The sequence below is a fragment of the Drosophila arizonae genome, chromosome 4, assembly GCF_054131065.1.
Source record: "Drosophila arizonae isolate 15081-1271.41 chromosome 4, UAZ_ARI_1.0, whole genome shotgun sequence".
In the NCBI taxonomy this organism is placed as follows: domain Eukaryota; kingdom Metazoa; phylum Arthropoda; class Insecta; order Diptera; family Drosophilidae; genus Drosophila; species Drosophila arizonae.
The window spans coordinates 25,475,973-25,493,492 of record NC_142924.1 but is presented as its reverse complement, the minus strand read 5'-3'; the positions used below and the strand labels follow the sequence as shown (position 1 = coordinate 25,493,492).

The 17,520-nt window shown below is 37.9% G+C and overlaps 2 protein-coding genes across 8 annotated transcripts; one reads left to right on the top strand and one right to left on the bottom strand.

Annotated features, from left to right (window-relative positions):
• Positions 1–7,020: 7,020 nt before the first annotated feature.
• LOC108613683 (adenylyl cyclase X E-like) lies at positions 7,021–12,074 on the bottom strand. 5 transcript variants are annotated; one of them, XM_018007300.2, is made up of 12 exons: positions 11,862–12,074; positions 11,653–11,793; positions 11,425–11,584; positions 10,256–11,024; positions 10,079–10,179; positions 9,701–10,013; positions 9,188–9,647; positions 8,768–9,126; positions 8,621–8,715; positions 8,401–8,552; positions 8,199–8,340; positions 7,021–8,141 (listed from the first exon to the last, which is right to left on the bottom strand). In XM_018007300.2, exons 1-12 carry the CDS (start codon positions 11,916–11,918, stop codon positions 7,630–7,632), a joined length of 3,261 nt encoding a protein of 1,086 aa, XP_017862789.1. In that variant the 5' UTR covers positions 11,919–12,074; the 3' UTR covers positions 7,021–7,629. The 5 variants fall into 5 exon arrangements, with proteins under 5 accessions (XP_017862789.1, XP_017862790.1, XP_089324457.1 ...); XM_018007301.2 differs by lacking the exon at positions 11,862–12,074 and having other exon boundaries at positions 11,425–11,605; XM_089468331.1 differs by lacking the exons at positions 8,768–9,126; positions 9,188–9,647.
• Positions 12,075–12,577: 503 nt separating this feature from the next.
• On the top strand, positions 12,578–16,776 carry LOC108613684 (adenylyl cyclase X E-like). Of its 3 annotated transcripts, none has more exons than XM_089468334.1 (12): positions 12,578–12,737; positions 12,823–12,963; positions 13,026–13,185; positions 13,248–14,025; positions 14,102–14,202; positions 14,268–14,574; positions 14,632–15,100; positions 15,161–15,522; positions 15,578–15,672; positions 15,742–15,893; positions 15,946–16,087; positions 16,154–16,776. In XM_089468334.1, the coding sequence occupies exons 1-12, from the start codon at positions 12,681–12,683 to the stop codon at positions 16,636–16,638; spliced, it is 3,249 nt and encodes a 1,082-aa protein (XP_089324460.1). In that variant the 5' UTR covers positions 12,578–12,680; the 3' UTR covers positions 16,639–16,776. The 3 variants fall into 3 exon arrangements, with proteins under 3 accessions (XP_089324460.1, XP_017862793.1, XP_017862794.1); XM_018007304.2 differs by having other exon boundaries at positions 14,262–14,574; XM_018007305.2 differs by lacking the exon at positions 16,154–16,776 and having other exon boundaries at positions 14,262–14,574; positions 15,960–16,087.
• The last annotated feature ends 744 nt before the right edge of the window (positions 16,777–17,520 follow it).

Here is a 17,520-nt window from a genome sequence, read left to right as displayed (position 1 = left end):
TTTTATTATTTTTCACATATGTATGTAAGTAGTTTCCAATACGTTGATCTGCTAAAAAAGTAGTTTACTGAACTGATTCATATTATCGTTTTCATTCATATTTATGCATATTAATCTTGATATAATTATTGAGCATTGGATTGGGATGTCCCATTGGCATCGCCAACCGAACTTTTTAGGAGGGTACTCAGCTAAATATGTGTGTTGTGCATACATATTTATGTATGTACATTTACATAGATAAATACACACGTGCATGCATTGATATTAATGTATTTGTATGGGCTGCAAACTCGCTTGCGAAAATGACAACAAAATGAAACAAACAATAGCGCGGCAGTACGAGCACAACAGCGACAACAACAACAGCAACAGCAACAGCAATCGCAGCTATACAACTAAAAAGTGACTGTTGTCGGCTGGATATGTATTCGGTTGTTATTGTTGTTGTTATTGCTGCGGCACGTTGTGCTGGGGCTTGGCGCTGTCTGCGTTTAAAGGCAGCCATTACTGCAACCAGAAGTAGTAGTAGCAGCAACATCAGCAAGCAACAGCAACAGCAACATGAAGCAAACTCGTTTTTAATTCAATAGCAGGCCCATGAAATTTTACGCCCGATTTGTGGCACAACTACTACTGTTGCCCGAGCGCCAACAGCAACAACGACAACAACGACAACAGCGCCAACAACAACAACGACAACAACGGTAGCTGCAACAGATATTGAAGCACTCCAATACTCGACTCGTATAGAGATTCGATTCTAGCTAATAGTGCACGCTCTCAGCTGTTGGCCCGATGATCGACTTTTGCAATCTGTATGGATTAATCCGTTCCTTGATCTTTTTTCCTTTTCGATTTTGAGTTTGTTAACATGCCTAAACAAAAACGAATAAAGTGCAATTATCTGTTGCGTAGCGCGTTAAATCACAATTCAGTTAAACTCAAAGTCAAATTATTATCGACGGACGACTCGGACAGACGAAACACGAGAGACTACGACCAACGACGAGCCACTAGCTGCCGCCTGTGCGATTGACTTGGCTGACAATCGGCTTAGAGACATTTTGCCTGTTGCTTACTCATCGACGGCATGATTTTTTCAGTTGCCTCCTCTTCTGCTTCTTCTTTATTGAGTCGTCTCTTTTTTGTGTAAAAGTTTTAGTGTAGCGTGAAACATGCGCACGCATGCGCAACGAGGTCAATCGAATGGCAATCAAGACAGCAACATCAACATCGGACGCACAACAATAGCAAATTACAGCTATCCGAAATGTGCACAACAACTGAGAGCTGTTTCAATTTCGGTTGTTGCTAGTGCTGTCTGGCATGTAAAGGATTGGGCATGCAAATTTGTATACTAAAATATCTTGAACAAAATGCAAAACACAATACGAAACGTTCAGCCCCCAAAAACACACAAAGTTCTGCAAAGCCTGAATATCCTTGTTTCTTTGTGAAAAGCCTTTAGGCCTTACCCTGCTAAACAAAAGTTTATTTTGCATTAATATTATTCGTAGATTTTGAAAATAATCACACTTAACTCTCATTAATGTGAATCCATAGTTTAAGATCTCTAGTGTTTTAATTTTATATCTTTTATCACCAGCAATTTTGTAGATATTAAGTAAACGATTTTTTAAATTTACAGAAATGCATAATTGAAAATGGAAAATGCAGTTTTGTTGAATGTATGCAACAGGCAGAAGTAGGCGTGGCAGACCCCTCAGGGCGACTGAGTCGAAACGATCAATGGATCTGGAAGTCTCTTATTGTCTACAACTTTGAAAGTTATTAATTGTTATGGATAGATATCTAATATCGTACATTATACGCAGATCTAATTTGTATTAATTTGATTTCACTAAATGATTTCGTCCATTATTTATCATTAAATTTCTGTTGCAAAAGACTCTGATCTATTTACAGTGCATGGATTTTGATTCATTTATTGTTTTGCTTAGTCAAAATTGAAGAAGCAATGCGATCTTTCACCATAACTCAATTAGCATTTGGTGCAGCAAACCCGGAAAATACGGCGCCGATCGTTGCCTAATGATGTATGCAGTTCAGAAATTAGTGTAGAAATCTGAGAAGTCTCATTGGAGAAGTAATAGAAATAAAAAACAACAGTAATAACAACAACAATATCCGCAAGTCGACCAACAAATGGGTCAAGTAGTTTAAGCTTAGGCCACGGAAACTCAAATGGTAACCCAATGGAAGTTCTCACTGATTCACAAGCGGATATAAAACTCAGCGAATTTCTAGATCAATGGGTAGATAACGGTGAATAGCATCATATCTTGTTTCTTCCAAATTTAACAATCTTATTATTTCGATGAATGTACAAACAGAGGTGGTTCCTATTAAATATATATTTCATTTTCGGCCTATGGAGATTGTGCTGATCTGAATAGGTCCCTAAAGTAAATAATACATACAGCCGCGGTGCAAGGAAAATATTAATACTTTTTTTTAAATATTCTCATCTGTGGAAGTTCTAATTTCTTTGCTTTTACTGTACCGGCAGAAAGGCAACATAAATCAGGAGAAACGAGTTCAAAATTTAAATAAAACGCGAGAGTGCGCGCAGTTTAAAAACCTGTTTGGCTTTTGCCTCAAATCAAGAAGAACAACTGAAACATAATGAACAGACTACGGCCAATAGCAAATGAAGAAGAAGAAAAACAAAACATAAATATAGTTGTCATTCGAAAATGTTATCCGGAATTAAAACTAGCGTGAGAAAAAGCCAATAAGATTCTGCCCAAAAATTGTGGTATATCAACAAGGCAAATAACGCCGAATTACGAAAATCGACCTCCAGTCAAACTGACTAAATAATATTCGTAATAGCCGTTAGCAAGCCAAGACCAAATTTGTGGTCCAATGCTAAAAGATAAATAGCAACAGCATCGAGAGCAAAAAGAAAGGCAGAAAGGCAGACGGTCATCTAGCAGGCTGGGAGCTGTGCACGGATTAGAGACCAGTTTCTTGTGGCCGAGAATCACGGCTAGCTTGCGTGGTGCCTGCTAGTAAAAGGAAGAGAGTGTTTGCCAACTGGCACTGGGAAATTGAAAGGCCATGTAAATTACTTGATGAGCTGACGTATCCAGCTGCGCCTGGTGAGCGCTCGTCTTAGAGAGCGAGTCGCTTCAATTTGGTATTTCTTATTTATTTATTTGCATGCCTGAGAGCTGCACAATTGTTGTGGTGACTATTTGTTTATTAATTATGGGCACACATAGCGCACACACATCAACTGACAGCGACTGTTTAGGGCTTTATTCAAAAATCTCAGCCACAAGTGCCGCTGGCTTAATTAACGACTTGGCCATAAGCATAATCGACCCGCTTTTCTTGGCTACCATAGAGCAGGCAGTCACGTGTGATTTATTAAAGAACTCAAATGCGTATTTCGATTATGACAAATTCATTAATCATAGCCAGGTTAACGACATTTTGTATTTCCAATTTGGCTGATCAATCAAACTGTGTGACGACACAGCCACAACCACAGCAACAGCCACAAGTCAAAGCCAGAGCCAGAGCCAGACACCGCCACAAGCCAAAGGGCCCGCTTTTGTTTATGAACATATACCATATACCAGGGGCAACACGATTGCTGACATGTGACGAAGCTGGGCACATTACCCAATTATTTTGAAGCTTACATTTTTATTTCGGAATTGTGATTGCAGACTTCCACATATACACTTATGCATAAATATATGTATATGCGTATATTTCATAAATAAATTCCGTACGTTGTTTACTGCCTGAACGTGAGCGTGTGTGTGTGTATGTGTATGAGTGCTTTGGGCAGGAATTTGTCAAATATATAGGAGTATTTTGATAAAGACACAACAAATAAATAAAAAAAAAAAAAACGCAAAAGCACTTCATCACATCGGTGAGGCTGCGGGGGCCTACACAAACAACAAACAAACAATCCTAATAATAAATACTGAAGGGAATGGGAATAAACAAACTGCAATTGTTTACTCCACATGTACATACACATAACTAATTCGTTGGCATTCGAATTTCTTTGACATGTCACGCATTTGATGGAATAGAGGTGCGGATAATACAAGCTCGAATTGCAAATACGTACAAACATATGCAAACTATGTGTATGTCGCCGATACAACAATTTGCAATGCTTGCGCATGCATATATAACAGTACTCGTATACATTCATATGTATCATACATATATGTCCATATAGCGACACACATAAAGCGTCCGATTCGTGCTCGTCTGGTCGTCAACTGTTGATAACGCCCGCACGCGGGGCCCAGAGAGTTTGCCTCGACGTCGTCGACATCGACGTCGTTTTCAAAAATGCGGCATTTGACACATTTATGAAAATCGGAATCGGAATGCGCCACAAACTCATATTATTGGAATGTTTTATTTTCAGTTTGGTCGTGATACGCAATAAATGTGCGTGTGCATTTGCTTATACAGACGTGGGCGTGTATGTGTAGTTGTGCACATACAAATACAAATACATATACATAGAGAAGAAGCGGGAAATATCTTGGGAGTTTAAGTTGCAGCACATTCACTGCAGGTGCAAATTTCTTCCACTATGATTCATGCTGTAAGGAGAAAGAGTGATGGCGATTAACAAGTTGGAGACTAAAACTTAATGAAAGCTACCTACACTAAATATGTACATCTGCATGTTTCTGTACATATACACAGAAGTGTCAGACAAGACATTGCTAACATTGTTAAAATACTTTCGAGTTTATAGGACGTGAGTGCAAAGGTGAAACCCATAAGATATGAGGAGGCACGCATGAGGAGACGGGCCCAGAAATATAAATAACAAAAACCGGTGTCAGGCGGTGTCATGTCCATAAAAGTAACATCATCAAAAAGTAAGCCTGGTTGCTACTGTTTATACGGAATTGGTTAATGGGAGCCAGGTTTAGATATTTGTTAAAACTAAATGAACTGTGGACCAAATGTCGGTCGGGCACTCACCGCTCGAATTGTTCTGCACCATGGTGGCCGCTCGAGAAAGAACGTCCAGAGCAGATTCCATCTTATGTATATTATGTATTTTTGGATAGCAGGAAACGGTCTGTGCGTGGACTCTAGCTATAGCCGTGGACAAGGACTGGATGTCTTCGATGTGCACCGCATGAATTTCACACTGTAAATACAAGAAACAAATCGACCGAGTCACAAAGTGTACATACATAGACATTTTAAAACCATATCATCAAACACTGCATACAGGCGCATGCATATACATTCATACATACATACATACGAACATATAAACGGTGCGCAAAACGTAACAAAGAGTAGCGCTGTGGCCGCTGAGTGGCTCAAACAAACAAGGCGAAATCCTGCTGATGCTGATGCTGCTGCTGGCTGCAAGTAGTTTTCAGTTTTCATCGCTAGGGCGATGGACACGGGTTAGGGGTGGGAAGACCGCAAGCACGATGCAGTTGGGACAGGTTTGAAGACAGCAGCAACAGCATGAGCCATCGCAGCCCAAAATTTGGCACTGACCAGGTACAGCAGCAGAGCGCGATCACAGCACACGTAACCGAAACGGATTTACCAAAATGCCACATTGTTGCCAAGCATGCCAGCAGCTGAAGATTTTTTTTTACATTTACCTTTGCTTGGATGTCTTGAAAAATTTCTATGGTCGTTCACAAAGACCCGTTTTTTAGGCTTATACGACACGGTTTTTGTTGTTCTCCTGATGGTAGATGAAATTGCAAATATTTGAATATATTTTTGAGATCTCTCGTTTGCTAAACAGGCTAAAAACGCTTTACTAAATGCTATTTAAATCCACTGTAAAATTTACGAAAAACAACACACTGCAGTGTTGGAAAACATTACTCATTTGCTCTATGGGCTCATTGTTGCGTCAATTCTCTTTGTTTGCGTTACGTATGTGATTGTGCGTTTACGCTTCTCATTTTTGCGTTCGTGCCTTTGCGCTACGTGATAGTTCGGCTTCCTCGCGCTATCGTTGAAAATTTAAAATTTAATTATGAAATAAAATAGTACGCACCAAGAACAACTAAATATATGAGGAAAATAGAATATAAAAATAAAAAAATCAACAAATACATAAACAATTTTTATGTTTATTCATTTAATTATATGGATACTAGGAGATGTAAGCTCAAAATTTGTTAATGAAAATATTTTTGAGTAGCCTAATTTTATATACTATTTGTGATAATGAATGTACTTTTGTGTATTACTTTCGAATGTACCATATATGGGTCTGGGTATCTTCTCCCAAAGCGGGCGTGAGTATTAATATTGAATAGGCCTACAATAAATCAACTACACTAATCCCATTGAAAATGGGAAATCAGGTTATAATGGTTTTGTTGAAATGTATGTAACAGGCAGAAGGAGGCGTGGCAGACCTCACAAAGTACAGACATACATATATTCTTGATCAGGGCGACGAGCTGAGTCGATTTGGCCCTATCCGTCTGTCTGTCTGTCCGTCCGTCCGTCTGTCCATATGTCTGAACGCTTCGATTTCAAAAGATATGTATAAGAGCTAGAGACTTGAATATTTTTTTTAATGTCCGTATATATAGCTCAGATATCTCCAAAAATTGATAGCTGTTCTCGTTATTTTTTTAACGATTAAAAACATTATCGAAAATAAGATATTTAATTATATCTCCAATATCATTAAAGCTATAGTCGCCAAATTTTATAAGTAAATTAATATGTATTTTATAGAGTTTCGATTCTTGTTATAATTTACCCCCACCCCTATATTCACCCCTCATCCACACCTTTTTAAAAGGCGTATTTCAAATACTAACGAGTTGTGATTTGGCACAACACGTACTTTAATGTTATAAATACGATCTGAAAGTTTCAAACAATTAAGTTCCCATAGTAAGCCGACACTGCAGTCCATGCGTGTTTATGCGTGCATGCCTATATGGGAGTGCGTGTGTGAGTATTTCTTGTGTAAACGCAAAAAATTAACAACAAAAACACATATTTCCGCTTAAAACAGGAAGCAAAACAAAACTTTATTTAGCTATCTTTACTGCTATCAAATAAAGGTTTAATGATTAAGGTTAACTGTCACGATGACACCTCTATTGAGTGGCAAAACATTATGTGTATATGAATGTGTATCAATTGAGAAATTGGGAAATTTTCTATGTATTTTCTGTATGTATAATATTCTGGAATCGATTGTCTTTATCTATTATCAATTCAAAATCTTATCTTCAAGCATTTTTTTTTAAATTTTAATTATTATATATTTATTTACATTTACATAACGCCGTAGCCATCAACGTTTTAAATACATATTTGCTCATACATATACAATCTAAGGATTTAAAATCTTGATGGCTCCAACGACAGATTTTGAATTACAAAGTTCCGAAAGTGCTGCTATCAATAAAGTTAATTAAGAATCCTATTTATATAAATATTTATTTATATATAGAGGCTTCTTAACTAACTTATAAATATATACTTGTAAATAAGAAAAAAAATATATATATACATATGTATATGGCAAATTCTCTAGTTTAACACGGTAGGAGCAGCTTAATAGCGAAGAGGCTTTTTTTGCTTTTGATCCATATCGGATGATTATGTAGAGGCTTCGCTAGAGTGAGGATTTGATGAATTCGACATTAGACTTTTCTCTCCGATATATACGAATTCGAAGGAACTAGTGATGCCTACGAAATACGTCGGCAGCATGCCGAGCCCCTTAACGAATGTCATGCCGCGGTAATTACATTCTATCCCATATTTGGACAGAATAACGGCCGTCTCCTCGGTTACTTGTATTTCTCCAGCGACGCCGGTGGAGTCCATTCGCGAGGCCATGTTGACAGCATTACCCCAGATATCGTAATGCACCTGCGAGGCGCCCACTACCCCGGCCATCACCTCTCCACAGGATATACCAATGCTTATGTCGGCGTTAAATACAGCACGATCGATTGAAAGGTTCATATAATTATTCTTGCACACCCACAGCGTTCTCATTAGGTCCAATGCAAAGGTGGTTAGCACTAATACCACTTCCTCCCTTTTCTCAGTCAATGTATAATTTCCCCTTTGGGTAGACTCCGCCGAGACACGTCCCCGGTGGACTGCAATATAAAATGCATATTTATCTTTTGAATAGGCCTACTAATGTAGATACTCACTCTCCTGAAAAACAGAGTCGCCGATACCAGTTTCATCGCTTATCAGCGAGGAGAACCGTAGATCCAGGCCACAGGCTGCCATATATGTACAGCCGACAATCTTTATCTTTTCTACTAAATTGTCGTCTCTATAAAAATACAACTGCCGTAGGAAAAGGATGATGTCAAAACATTCAACTGGTACTCTATAGATAGCTCATACGATTTGATCAAATTGGACAATAATGTCGTTGAGGATATGCAAGTTGGGCAACGTCAAATCAAAATTTTGAAGCGAAGCGAACATGACGGCCACCATTTCATAGTCCTCATAGTAAAGTTCGCACTTGGCCACAGAGGTCAGATAGACGTTCACTGCATAAACCAATAGAGAAATTCTCATAACTATAACAATTGCATATCAAGTAAACAACTCTTCTTACCAACATGGGCCGGCAAGATGTTATGTAATAGAATAGTTATAGACTGATCGGTTATGCGAGCATCTTCCTGTTTTTTCAACAGCTCCTCCCTCCATCTAAAAAAAAAACTCTTGTGCTTCAGCGGTTTGCGTTTCAATTTTTACTCACTTGTAATTGATTTTGTTATTAAACTCAGCCTGTCGCTCCTGGAGATACAAAGTGCATATAGTAAATATAATCATTATTAAATGCGCGTATTCGGCTGGAAAATAAGGATTGGTTGTCCCGCCATCGTTAATTACGTCATCGAATTGATAAAGGAAGATGCTTGAATAGATGACGCTTATAAATAGGCTCACTATTATTTTCATGGTGAATGGAATACGAGTAAATATAATAGTCATGAAAATGATAAGGACCACTGAACAGGTGAGTTGCCACGGAGGGAAGCATTTGCAATCTTGGTCATATTTATACAGTATACTTTCAATTAACGCTAGCTGAAATTCTGCCTTATTACAGTCATCCTAAAAGAAACACAAATCTTAGTACTCAACCGTCATCCAGCCCAAATCGATGGCTACCCACCAGTATCATATATACGATTAGAATATACGTTATCATAAAGTAAATATAGACAGTGATCCTCTTGAAGAGACTGCACTGTAAATTGTCTACCATACGAAATATGGTGCAGCTAAGAGGGGAGTAGTTGTGGTAGTGCATAGAATAACGCCAAAAGCAGATCTTCTTATACCAAGCCAACAGTAGTATCAATGATAATGTGACGAATGTCAGAATGTCGAAATAGAAGCCGCTGGAATTGTGCTTATCGTCAACAACCAGATGCAGGTATATGAGACTCATAGCGCAACACCAAGCTAGAAGTACACTATATTTGAACATGTAGTCGGGCTGATGTAAATAGTTATATTCCAGTGCAGGATTTCGAAAATTTAAGAAAAAAGTTCCGATTTCTACACGGGACATACTAGGTAATTCTTGGTGGTTCTTTAAATTAAAGAGTTTACCGAAAAGCAGGGAAAATCTGTTAAAATATGTAAAATAATATTTATATACTATAAATCTCTAAAATCTTACCCATTGGGACCAAGGGGCATTTTTTTCAATTCTTCACTTAACAGTAGTCCAGAACTTGATTCCTGATGCTGAATAACATTGAAGGAATCATTGGACTCACTATCGAGCTCGGTTCCTTTTCCTTTATCATTTATACTAATTATGAGGTAGGTGATAATATTGTGCTTTTGAAGGTACGCATCTTCACGTGCGGCCTCAGAGCCAGGATATACTTCATACATATTTTTAATCATTTGGAGAGTTCTCTCACTGACATGAACTTGACCAGGCATTCCGGTTGCTTCTAATTTGTTCGCAATTAACACATCTTGACCTTACAGTGAAAAACATATGCATCGAACAAAGTACGACCAGTGATCCATCCTAAATTCAACTTACCCCAAATGTCATATTGCAGCTTCGTTGACCCAAGAACTCCTGCAAACAAACTTCCCGAGTGCACACCAACACGTATGTCTATGCCAATTTGGACCTCGTCTCTAAAAGTGTATAAAAAAGTACAAATATAAATATAAAATGCAAAATGCGAATGGGTGGCATGATATGAGCACCTACCGCACTTCCCGAATAATATCGATCATACAGAGTCCCAGTTTAACGCAGCATATGGCATGAGCGGGATCTGGTTTTATCAACCCCGCCACACAGTAGTAGCAGTCGCCTAAGAATTTGATTCGTTGCACAGCGTACCGAGAGGCAGCGTTATCGAATCTGGCATACAGCTCGTGCAGCAAAGTGACCAGCTCCTTAACGGATAAGGTTGTCGTCAAGTGGGTGTAGTTAACTATATCCGCATACAGAATACTGACGTTGGGATGCATTTGAATGGCAATTACTCGATCTCTTTTATTATTAGAGGGCAGATCGTGATGCTTCTGAGCGATCTTAATCCGATTTTGAATTTCATCTTGAATTGGTTGGGCTATTTGCGGCGGTAATATGGTATGCAGGAATATTCTTTCCGTCGCACGAGCGCTCCTTAGCGCAATATCTTCCATTACATACTGATGTCGATCAAGGAACGAGGCGCGGACAACAATCTCGCGCATTATCAAAAAGTAGGTGCACATCATATTTAGGGAAATATAATAGAAAAGAATTTCGATAGTTTCGCCAAATCGTGAATGTTCACCTAAACCTAAGCTGCCTAAAAATACTACATAATAAATAATATACATTGCAGACATAATAGCTGCAAGTCCCATTGCTGGTGGTATATCCGGAATAGGGAAAAACATATATATCATTATTATTATGTAGGTGTCAAAAAATGTCCCCAAGGCCCAATCATCGAAATGTTCATGGTAAAAATTAGTTCCCATATCTGTAAAAATATATTACATATGTATATATTATTGAACTTATATAGATTAAATATATAGATATATAAATTACAAACAAAAGTTTTCATAATTTTTAAAAGTTTTTATACCCCGAATCCATTGAAAATATGAAATCAAGGTATAAAGGTTTGAAAAGTATGTAAGAGGCAGAAGGAGGCGTAACAGACCCCACAAAATATATATTCTTGATCAAGACGACGAACTAAGTCGATTTAGCAGTCAGAAGAAGTAGGAGCTAAAGACCTAGAGGGTTCAGGGTATCTCCTAGTCGAGCAGTCTCGACTAGAGCCTTCTTACTTATTTTGTTCTCTTCCTGAGATCGGATCGTAATCATGTTATGTACAAATTTAAATTGAGCAATATTGCATGAGCTTTACCTACCTACAAGAAGAACACACAGCGCGGCAGTTGTAGATGTAACGTATTTTAACCACTTATGTTTCAGCCCAAGCTTCACATTTACATTGACCCACATAGCTAAAATAACGATAACAGTAGATACCATATAGCAGATCATATCCATGTATACTAATTCCAGATGCTGTGTCGACGAACAAAATTACTATAAATGCCGTTAGAATGTAATCACATTCATAATCATCAGCTCACCATGCATGTTGCTATCAGAAGACCGCAATGAAAAAGTGTGAGAAATGCATGCAACGCCTGAAACACGTACACGTTGTTGGCCCGAAGACGCATCTGGTGATAATGGAATTCGTCTTCTATACCCACCTCCTTACATTTTTTCTAAATCAGCATTAGTTCGGACACATTAATAGACTGCCGTAAATCAGTGCTTGCTGATTATACGATACCCTTAGAAATTGGTAGTCCCATCTTAGCTCTTTCCCATACGATAGTTTGCATTTCATGTTTAAAAACTACATAAATCAGATAATATTTTTTTATTTTTTTTTTTATTTTTAATTATTTTTTTGTATTTTATTTATTTTACTCTTTTTATTATTAATACTATAATTTATGGCTAAGGGAAAAGGCAACATAATCAATGAGTAGATGATCTAGAAGCTGCAAGCTCAAAATATTGAGTTATTTTATCTGTCGATCTGAGGACTTATAAAAACTACAGACTTAAAATTGTTGTGCAGGTCCCTATATTGCACACGAATATAAATAAAAAATTCAATTACTGTTACCGTTTTAATGGCATGGATTAAAAGCCTAATCAATCCAAGCATACTTCTTGTTTTTATACTACATATAAGTTGCAAAGTATATTTAAAGGCGCAGATTAAAGAGGATCTTCTACTTGCTATGCTCCAATTCAGAAACGGATATTTTACAACGCATTTACATACGTCGTAAAAATGATTCCATATAGAGAACTCACAATTTGTATTACACTCTTCCAAAGATATTTGGTTGCAATTCCAAAATCGCCTGCAATTGGCTATTAGGATTACCTACTTAGTACTGGAGGCGATCCCACTTCTGATTTTAAGGAATGCTAACTTTTCAAGTTCAGACATTTTGGACGCCTGCCATATGTTAGTTAGCAACCAAGGCTATAATTCGATATGTGTCAGTGCTTGCTTACAACTAACTCCTTTATCAATTACTCCTTGATTATATGGTTCTATCACATTATTAACATATGTAGGCAGCTTTGAAACATGAAATACACACTAACTTACACGAACGAATTAAAATGGAACTGCAGTTTTCTAAGGGTATTGTATAAGCATCGTATAAGCGGTCGATACCGACATAATATCAATCAATGCGTATTTACTAATTCCAAGTTTTTTTTTCCAGAAAAAGTGTAAAGAGGTGGGCATAGAGGAACAATACAAAGAGCACCAGTTGCGCCTTTCGATAAGCTACATAATCGTGTTTCAAGTGTTGCACTTTCTTTTCACAGTACTTCATTGCACTCTTTTGTTAACAACATGCGCGGTGAATATGAATTGTTGAAATATTCATAAGTGTAGCTCTACTCGATTTGTCTGCCCGTACAGGAGCTGGACTTAATATACGTGGACGTCGGCTGCTATTCGGTATGTGCTGTCGTCGTTATTGCAGTAATGTGGGCCAACGTCAAAGTGAAAAGCCCTTCGAAGCTTAGATGGATGACGTACGTTACATCGGTCATTGTCACAGCGATTCTTGTTTTCGTTGGTAGGTATTCACTTTAATGCTATCTATGTATCTATATATGCATTACATTATTTCTTTTACAGATCTGTCGCTTAATTACTACCACTATCATATAAATCAATGGGTATTGGCATCCATGTATGACTCATATGTTATACTCATGATATATATATTTTTTCCAATTCCTTATATCTTCCCACCGATGGCGCTGGCAGTTTATGTGTCAATTCTATACATTTGCTACTTTGTAATATTTCAAAATTATGACAATCAATTTCGCACAGGTAACATGACACGCTATAGCGAAACTATCGTTGTTCTATGCAATTACATTGGCTTAAGTGTGATCGGTACCGGATTTCGAGTAATGCGGGAGATTGTTGTCCGCGCCTCGTTCCTTGATCGACATCAGTATGTAATGGAAGCTAATGCGCTAAGGAGCACTCGTGCAAGGGAGAGGGTGTTCTTGCATAGCATATTACCGCCGCAAATAGCTCAGCCGATTCAAGATGAAATTCGAGCTCGGATTGAGCTCTCTCAGAAACACCACAACATGATTGTTAATAATAGGAGAGGTCGGGTAATTGCCATTCAAATGCATCCCGACGTCAGTATTCTGTATGCGGATATAGTTAACTACACCCACTTGACGACAACCTTATCCGTTAAGGAGCTGGTCACTTTGCTGCACGAGCTGTATGCCAGATTCGATAACGCTGCCTCTCGGTACGCTGTGCAACGAATCAAATTCTTAGGCGACTGCTACTACTGTGTGGCGGGGTTGATAAAACCAGATCCCGCTCATGCCATATGCTGCGTTAAACTGGGACTCTGTATGATCGATATTATTCGGGAAGTGCGGTAGGTGCTCATATCATGCCACCCATTCGCATTTTGCATTTTATATTTATATTTGTACTTTTTTATACACTTTTAGAGACGAGGTCCAAATTGGCATAGACATACGTGTTGGTGTGCACTCGGGAAGTTTGTTTGCAGGAGTTCTTGGGTCAGCGAAACTGCAATATGACATTTGGGGTAAGTTAAATTAAGATGGATGTCGTACTTTGTTCGATGCATATGTTTTTCACTGTAAGGTCCAGATGTCTTAATTGCGAACAAATTGGAGGGAACCGGAATGCCTGGTCAAGTTCATGTTAGCGAAAGAACTTTTGAATTGATTAAAAATTGGTTTGAAGCACGTCCTGGAACCGAGGCCGCGCGTAAAGATGCCTATTTTCAAAAGTTCAACATATTCACATTTCTCATAGATCCTATTGAAAACAACAAAAACATTGAATTGGATCTTCTAGAATCTTTTGAATCATTCTCAACGAAAGAGCTAAATGAAGGCACTCCTGAACTATTGATAAATGAAGAATTGAAAAAAATGCCGCTTGGTCCCAAAGGGTGAGACTGTATTTTGAAAAGCTGTGTTACTGACTATTTTTTTGTATACCCAAACAGATTTAATGAGCCCCTAACGAAAATGTTCAATTTTTTTAATTTGACGAAGCAGAAGGAGTCGCCAAAGTCCTCCCGTCCAGAAATTGGACTTTTTCTCTTACATTATCGCGATCCACGGTTGGAATGTCAGTATTTACATCAACCCGATTACATGTTGAAGTACAGTGTACTGCAAGCCTGGTGCTGCGCTATGAGCCTTATATACCTGCAACTTGTTTACGACCATGAATTGGTTAAAGGGTCTTATTATTTAGATTTCTTTTTGATATTTGCCTTTTCGGTATTATTGATTTTAACTTGGTACAAGATGATCTGCTTCTGGGTGTATGCCGACCGCCCTCATAGATTTTCCGAGCTTAGCTGTGCCCTATTTCGAATCGCGGATAATTTGCAGCGTAGCCTCATTAAACGCATATCTATCTATATTTTCATCATAGTGGCGTACTTTGCTATTATTTCTGTGATTTTGGTGAGTGATAACATATGTGGCTTGGATAAATACTAATAACTATATATTTATTTTATTTAGAATGACTGTGACATGGACGAATTCCAGAAAGAGCATATTGATAGCATACTGTACCAATATGAGGTCGAGAGTACAATGTGCTTCGCTCCGTGGGCACTCACCTGTATGGTGTGCTCTATAATTACCAATGGCATCATATTCACGCGTATTCCGTTCATTATGAGAATTGTAATCAGTCTTGTCGTGTGCGTTACCTATTTAAGCATTATGCTTTATGAATTTGAGTACTTAGTTCACATTAGCTTGACAACCAATCCCTTTTTTAAATCTGAAAGCGCCCACTGCCTAATGATCATATCGACTTTGCTGGCGGTATATTGTAAAGAACGGCAGGCCGAGTTTAATAACAAAATGAATTATAAGTGAGTACAAAATTCGTAATGCGAAAACCTGAGCCACATTGGGGTTTATTTTTAGATGGAGAGTAGAACTGCTGAAAAAACAGGAAGATGCCCGCTTAGCAGATCAGTCTATAACAATTCTATTGCATAACATACTTCCGGCCCATGTAGGTAGGTTTTATATACATAGGTAAATATAAATTGAATTGTGATGAACTAATTCTCTATTGGGTTATGCAGTAAACGTATATCTGACCTATCTTGCCAAAGACGAGCTTTACTATGAGGTCTATGACTGTGTCGCCGTCATGTTCGCATCCCTAAAAAACTTTGAGTTAACTTTGTCTAACTTACGTGTTCTCAACGAGATTATTTCCGAATTTGATCGACTCGTAAGACCTTCAAATTCCATAATCAATTTTCAGGTCTATTTTTCTGGTGTAGTTATCCTTTTATAGGCACGGTAATGTTGTAGAAAAGATCAAAATTGTGGGCAGTACATATATGGCAGCGTGTGGGTTGGATGTACGGTTATCCTCTCTCGTAAGTGAAAAGTGTCATACGACCGACTCTGTTTTCAAGGAGAGTGAGTAATCAATAAAGTTTTTGGTATATTTATGTGCATTATCTATATATTTCTGTTTAATTGTAGTCCACGCACGACCCTCGATGTCAGTCTTTTCAAGTGATAGTTTTTCCAATAAGAAGGATGAATTGGTATTCGTGATAGCTACCTTTGCATTGGACCTGATGCGAACATTGTGGGTGTGCAACAATGATTATAAGAACGTTCCAATTGATCGTGATGTATTTACCGCCGATATGAGCATTGGAATTTCAAGTGGAGAGGTGATGGCCGGTGTGGTGGGTGCCTCACAAGTGCACTACGATATTTGGGGTAATGCTGTTAATGTAGCCTCTCGAATGGACTCTACCGGAGTCGCTGGAAAAATCCAAGTGACCGAGGAGACGGCCACTATACTGCGCAAATTTGGACTAGTGTGTAGCTACCGCGGAATGACATTTGTCAAGGGGCTCGGCACACTGCCAACCTATTTTGTAGAAGTTGATAATAACTATGAATTCAAGTATGCCCGCGATATCAGTTCGGAAGATTCTCAGACAGACGTTAATTAAAACACTATGGCTCATCAAATTTGCTCGATTTAGGAAGCTGCCTAGTTCTTTCGACACTTTAATAGACTTTAATTTACCAATAAATAGATTTCCGTTGCGTTATGTAAGAAAAAATCATTCACGGGAAAGAAACGAAAATCAGCATATTAAATTATTGAAATTAAATAAATCAGATAATTTATAGATAAGATAATTTAAAATAAGAGTGCTCTAGTCAAGGCATGGTCTGCCTTGTGCGCTATATTATGATAACTTATTGAATGAATTCCAATAATAAGCGCCATAGCTTTCAATGGTGTGTATACGTGGTATCCAAAATCTGTAAATTACAAAATAGTATTTAATAGTATTTAAAGTTTGCTTAAGAAAAAAATAAATAAAATTTTCGATTATTGTCGACAAAAAGAAATTTACTTCGTATAGTATACACAAGTGGACATATGTACATGTAAAATTTAAAGTCTCTAGGTCTTATTACTTCTGATGATATCAGCGTTTATACGGATGGACAGAAGGGGTTGACTATATACGTACGTACATATACGTATGTATGTACATATACTCCGCACTTCGCGCTGATCAAGAATAAATATACTTTATAGGGTATGCCACGCATTAATACATTTTCACCAACTCATTTAATTTTAAGGGTATAAAAACCATAAACAATCCTTATAAGCCCAATTTTCCCTTGTTCGAGGTAAGCAGATTTTGTTCCACATTTACGTTCTAGTATTTAGTAGAAGGACCAACGCTCAAATATACATATATAAATATAAAGCAAACCAAACCATATTGTTGGCGCCGCTATGTTTAGTAGTTTGCTTCACATAATGTCTTTGAATGTGTTTCCCAAATTACCACTAGCGGTTTTGCTTGGAT